Source organism: Arachis ipaensis, chromosome B02 (genome assembly GCF_000816755.2).
Source record: "Arachis ipaensis cultivar K30076 chromosome B02, Araip1.1, whole genome shotgun sequence".
Lineage (NCBI taxonomy): Eukaryota > Viridiplantae > Streptophyta > Magnoliopsida > Fabales > Fabaceae > Arachis > Arachis ipaensis.
Window position 1 is genome coordinate 107,414,333 of NC_029786.2, and position 5,159 is coordinate 107,419,491.

The 5,159-nt window shown below is 29.8% G+C and overlaps 2 protein-coding genes across 2 annotated transcripts in view; both read right to left on the reverse strand.

Moving 5' to 3' along the window:
• LOC107628613 (alpha carbonic anhydrase 1, chloroplastic) overlaps nucleotides 1–1,141 on the reverse strand; it is a gene marked incomplete in the record, with an annotated part of 8,916 nt that extends 7,775 nt beyond the window's left edge. Inside the window, 1 exon segment of the mRNA XM_016331240.2 lies at nucleotides 1,016–1,141.
• The window catches only part of LOC107626388, a gene marked incomplete at its 5' end in the record, with an annotated part of 13,735 nt that continues 10,811 nt past the window's right edge, over nucleotides 2,236–5,159 (reverse strand). Inside the window, 7 exon segments of the mRNA XM_016329261.2 lie at nucleotides 2,236–2,528; nucleotides 2,607–2,664; nucleotides 3,201–3,268; nucleotides 3,633–3,692; nucleotides 3,837–3,878; nucleotides 3,972–4,015; nucleotides 4,630–4,699. Of these exon segments, the coding sequence (XP_016184747.1) occupies nucleotides 2,436–2,528; nucleotides 2,607–2,664; nucleotides 3,201–3,268; nucleotides 3,633–3,692; nucleotides 3,837–3,878; nucleotides 3,972–4,015; nucleotides 4,630–4,699 (435 nt within the window).

Sequence of the window (5,159 nt, forward strand, 5' to 3'; positions counted from 1 at the left end):
ATAATAGAGACTCCACTACTTATCCAAAGAGGCCCACAAAACAGTTCCAATATTCCGAAAGTAAAAAGGACTACTTAGTCTACAATTGCCTCACATGGTTAGATTCCCATTATTAGGGTATATCAAAATCCATTCTACTCATTGAAAATCCAATTCAGTTTCATATTCTGCCAAAACTATAACGTATACATGCTACTACTTCTTTCTTTCTTTTGTATTACAAGCTTAGATCATAAGAGGACACCACGATGCAATTAATCTATCTATATATAAATAATAAATTACACTATATACTTATATTTAACTCTCATGAATTCAAGTTTAATTACACTTATTCTCTTTTTTTTAAATAAAATTAAAAAAAAACATGTAAAATGTTTTTGTTACTGGGATTGTTCATAATAGCCTTTATCAATTAAAAATGATATATTACTAAATATGTATTTTACACATAACTATTTTGCTATTATTAATTGGAAAAAAAATTAGTAGTGAGTAAAAAATTTATATGCGATTAGAAACATTCATAAATCATTATATTTGAATGTCTAAAAAAATTAAAAGAGTGTTAACTCAAATATAAAATATAAAATAAAAAATTAATTATATATATAACGGGAATGATGGTACAAAATGAGATTATACCTCCTCCACTTTGGATAGAAATTCCCCACTAATAAAAAGAAGAATTTAATTTTGATACACCGTATAGAGTAATTTTATATGCGTATTTAATTACGTAACGTCATATTATAAAAAAAAATTACTATTTTTATTGACTGCATGAAATTTTTATTAATTGCGTGAATAGTCGTCCAAAAGAACGGATATAATTGTACGACTATGTAAAATATTTTCCCGTATATCAAAATTAAACTCATAAAAGAAACTGTTAGGTCAAGTCATGTTTTCAAGGACCAGAGTCCAAAGACATTAGGGTTCTGATGAAAAACACAGAAAAACATTAACAAACACAAAACTAAAACAAAAAACAACTTAGGTTAGGATTACCTGCCTCAAAATTTGTCCCTCTAATCAAGCTTTGGCATGGCTAGAAATGATGAATCAATGAGATTTGTGCAGAGAGAGAAAGAGAGAGAGAATATGAAAATGTAAACCGTGATGAATGAATACTGAGATAGAATGATATTGATCTCTTAGCTAATACATGGTTACATTATATATAATTTAATTTTGATGTATGAGAAGTGTAAAACGTTTTACACAGTTGTGCAATCAGAACCGTTCTCTTAGATGACCATTCATATGGTGTTATGTGATTGAATATATAAAAACGGTTTTACACTGACAGTGCTGCCTTGGATTCAGTCAGCTCTATTGCATTGTTGCTATTTTCTGTAACTGCCTTAGACTCAGTCAGTTCTATTCCTTCGTTACTACCTTCCTCTGATTTATATTCAGATTGTAAGCTACATGAATTTAATAATTAGTATACAATTATTTTCTAATGAGATTGTGTCAGTCTACAAATTCTTTTTAGCATAAGAATAATTGGAGAAGACAAGAGCCAAATGAACCTTCCCCAAGAGAACCTTTATGCTTACAATGGCTAGAAGAAAAATAATACTTTTAGAGACAATGATACTTTTCAATAAAAATATTTGGTAACCAAAGAAAATTAGCCAAAAACAGCCATAACTTGTCTTATTTAGCATTAATTAATTGTTGAGATAATTAATTAATGCTAAATAAAACAAGTTCGGACTTTTTTTTTCTACCTAGCATTACCCCTTTTCAAACAGACCTTTGGATGAGATATTTGATTCTCCAACCCACCTACTACCATGTGATTGTGCATTTGTGCCTTCTTTGATGTCCTTAAGAATTAACTTGATAAATTTTAGGGTAGATTACATTGATCTACCCTTAAACTAAGTGACATTGCATATAATATGTTTTCGATTTGTCATATACTTTTATTAACTCTGCCTATGTTACATAGTCAGTCTCAAGCCTTTGTAAAAGAGGAGGGTTGTGTTAAACTTCCAACAATCAATATAAAAACTTCATCAAATCTTTATGATATGAACAAAACATAATACTGTGCTAAAGTTAAGTCATCGTCCAAGAGCAATGTATTGTATGACTCGAGTGTAGTGTCAAATGAATAAGAAGATTTGTATCGGTACTCGGGGGTAGGGTGATTTACTAAGATACTAACCTTTTTAGAAAAGATTTAGTATTATGTTTATAATAAATGTTAACATTATAAAATTAAACCTGATTGTTCAGCTTAATTTATCAAATCAAAAGTTAATTTTGACTGTTTTTATTACAACATAGCTGAACTTATTTGAATTTGTTCAAGCTTATTAGACAATTGAGATCTTCAACACATAATCCAAACTCAGATATGTACACTTTATAAATGATAAATACTATATAGTCTTAGACCTAATTAGTAGAACAAACACTCATTGAAGAGCATAAGTTGCTTTTATATACTCTATAATCTCTGCACTCTCAAACATTTCTATCCCCGTGTTTGGATCTTCCAAAAATGGTGCCTGTGAAGCATAACCAATAACATTAACACTATCCCACTAACTAANNACTCACTAACTATAGCAGAATAAATCAAGTACCTGAAAATGTCCAGTTTTCTCATATAATATCTGTCGTTTCGGGCTACCTCGAGCACAACTACAATGAAATATTAAGGTTAGTAACATGAACAAACAAGATGGTATATACCAGAGAGATTAATTTTGTTAATATTGTAAAACAAATTTATACAGTCATCCAATAAAAATGCAAACGAATTGTGGGTAGTTACATAAACTTGAAATGTTACATATATGTCCTACCTGGATGAAATGAACCTTTCAGTTATATGCTGAATCAGTTTATAGCATGAAACAAATGTTTACCTTACTGATTTAATGCAGAGGATGTGGATATATAATATAACAAATTAACAATTACTTTAACTCTTTAGATATCACTATGAATGTTTGAGACATCAGCTATAGATACCAAATTCCTGATTAAATTTTCACCCAAGAGCCAACCAGTAATTATATCACAAACAATGCTGCATACCAAGATAATATTTAGTTGTATAATAATTAAAAAAAACGTGAAGAAAGACACAATATATTTTATTACAACCCCAGAAAGATGTTCACTATTGAATATTAAATCTGAAAAGTTTGAAGCTCAGATAATAAGGACTTTACTTGATAAGCAAGTGTGGTAGCTCCAATTCTACGATTACTTCGCGTACAAGTTTGCAGAATGGAGACCCCTGAAAGAAACAAGTACTTCAAAATTAAGATTTGGCTAGATTGTCGATGTGTCATGGTTATAAACATATACTCGATTTTAATATATATGTCATGTTTCAAAGTAGTTAAGGTTTTAGAATAATTATCAATTTGTAATGCCAAATAACACTAGTTAGTTTTTCTAATAACATGCTTACATATGCATAAATATTCAGGGGTAATTTTGTACCAAGATCTATTTATTATTTTTCTTGATATTTATGTGTATGTGAGTGTGTTTTATATTGAATTGAAGAATCATTTACTGTCAAAAATAGAGAGCAATTTAGTGATAAAAATATTGAATTTGTTAAGCATGGCATGTAATGTATTTCATCGACAAACCTCATATGCCCATAATACAAGTGGCTTTGGTGGTAACTTTGCTGGAGTATAAGTTGATCCCTGGACATGAAAGAAAAAAAAAAGAAAGAAGAAAAGGGTAGTTGTAATAATCTTTGATGATATAGCATATATGCTAATAACTCCTTCCTTGAATTTCTTGAAAATGGCTACTTTTCACACACAAAGAAAGTGTTGAAACACTACCTTTCCGGCGCGAGCAAGCAAGCCAAGACCAGCAGTGAGTGTCTGCAGAAAAAACAATAGTATTTAGATATTAACATGGATTATAGTTCAACTACTTTGGAGGAGGGGAAATTGAAGGTGAGGTTAGGTTCTAACCGTTAAAATTCCAAGTGACAAAGTAATAGGAACACTTCCATCACCTACAGAACAGATAATGAATGTTTCAACACTCAACAATTATGATGGTTTTGGTGTATAGCTTTCAAAAGCTAGCATTCACCTAAAGACAACCTTAAAGGAAAAATTAGTGTTCCTAAAAAATGGAGTGGATCAATGTTATAGTGTTTAAATTATTAAGCATATACTGATATACATGCAGCTATTCAGAAAGAGAGTTTCTAGGAATGGAAAATAAGGAATTGCCTAACCTTGCCATTTTTCTAAGTGATGAAGAATAAGAAAATGTATATACCTAGCTATGATGCATGGATAACTGAGATTAGTATTCCTCTCTTTTTAGTTAAAAGTTTGTGATTCATGTTGTTTATTTACCAATTTTATATATGATACTAAAGCCATATATTTTGTAACTTCTAAACATTGTTAGTATTGTATCATGCTTGTATCTAGTATAAATATTTGTGTTCCATATATCTATATTTGCCATTCTTTTATGCTTATGGTGGCAATCTTTTCTCATATTGTCATTATCAATATGCCCTAATACTTGTAATGACTAAAATGGGATGAAAAAAAATAGAGAAGCACAGAAGCACACAACATAAAAAAAGGGTTTAAAGATGAATACACGCACCATATTTGTCAACCAAATAACGAATTATGTCATCTGATTCATACATTGAAACACCTGTGTTTGGATCGACCTAAAAGCAAGAAACATGAGAAGAATTGTTTATTTCTCTCAGAGACAAAGTAATCATCATGAGGTATTATAAGGTAAGTGATAATAGATACATAACAAACATAACTAGTAAAAATTATTCCAAACTTTTTAACAGCATGAAGAAGGAGAGAAATTTAAAAAACTATTTACATGGGTCTGTATGAAGAGAACAAAAACAGCAATTGACTTAACAAACTCTTGTCATGGGCATGGAGAATGTGATACTTGCACCTCTTTTTAGCTTAAGTATTTCTTAAATTTATAATTAAGGTGCCTATAAGATTCATAAAAAGCTACAATATTGATTTTGCATTGATGTTCAATAAAAGTAGACTTGGTTAATGGACTTTCTGATTCTCCTCCTCCATTCCAAAAGATCTGAGAAATCATAATAAGAAACTACTGATTTTTGTTTTGTTGTTTGTTTCACTTAAACTTAA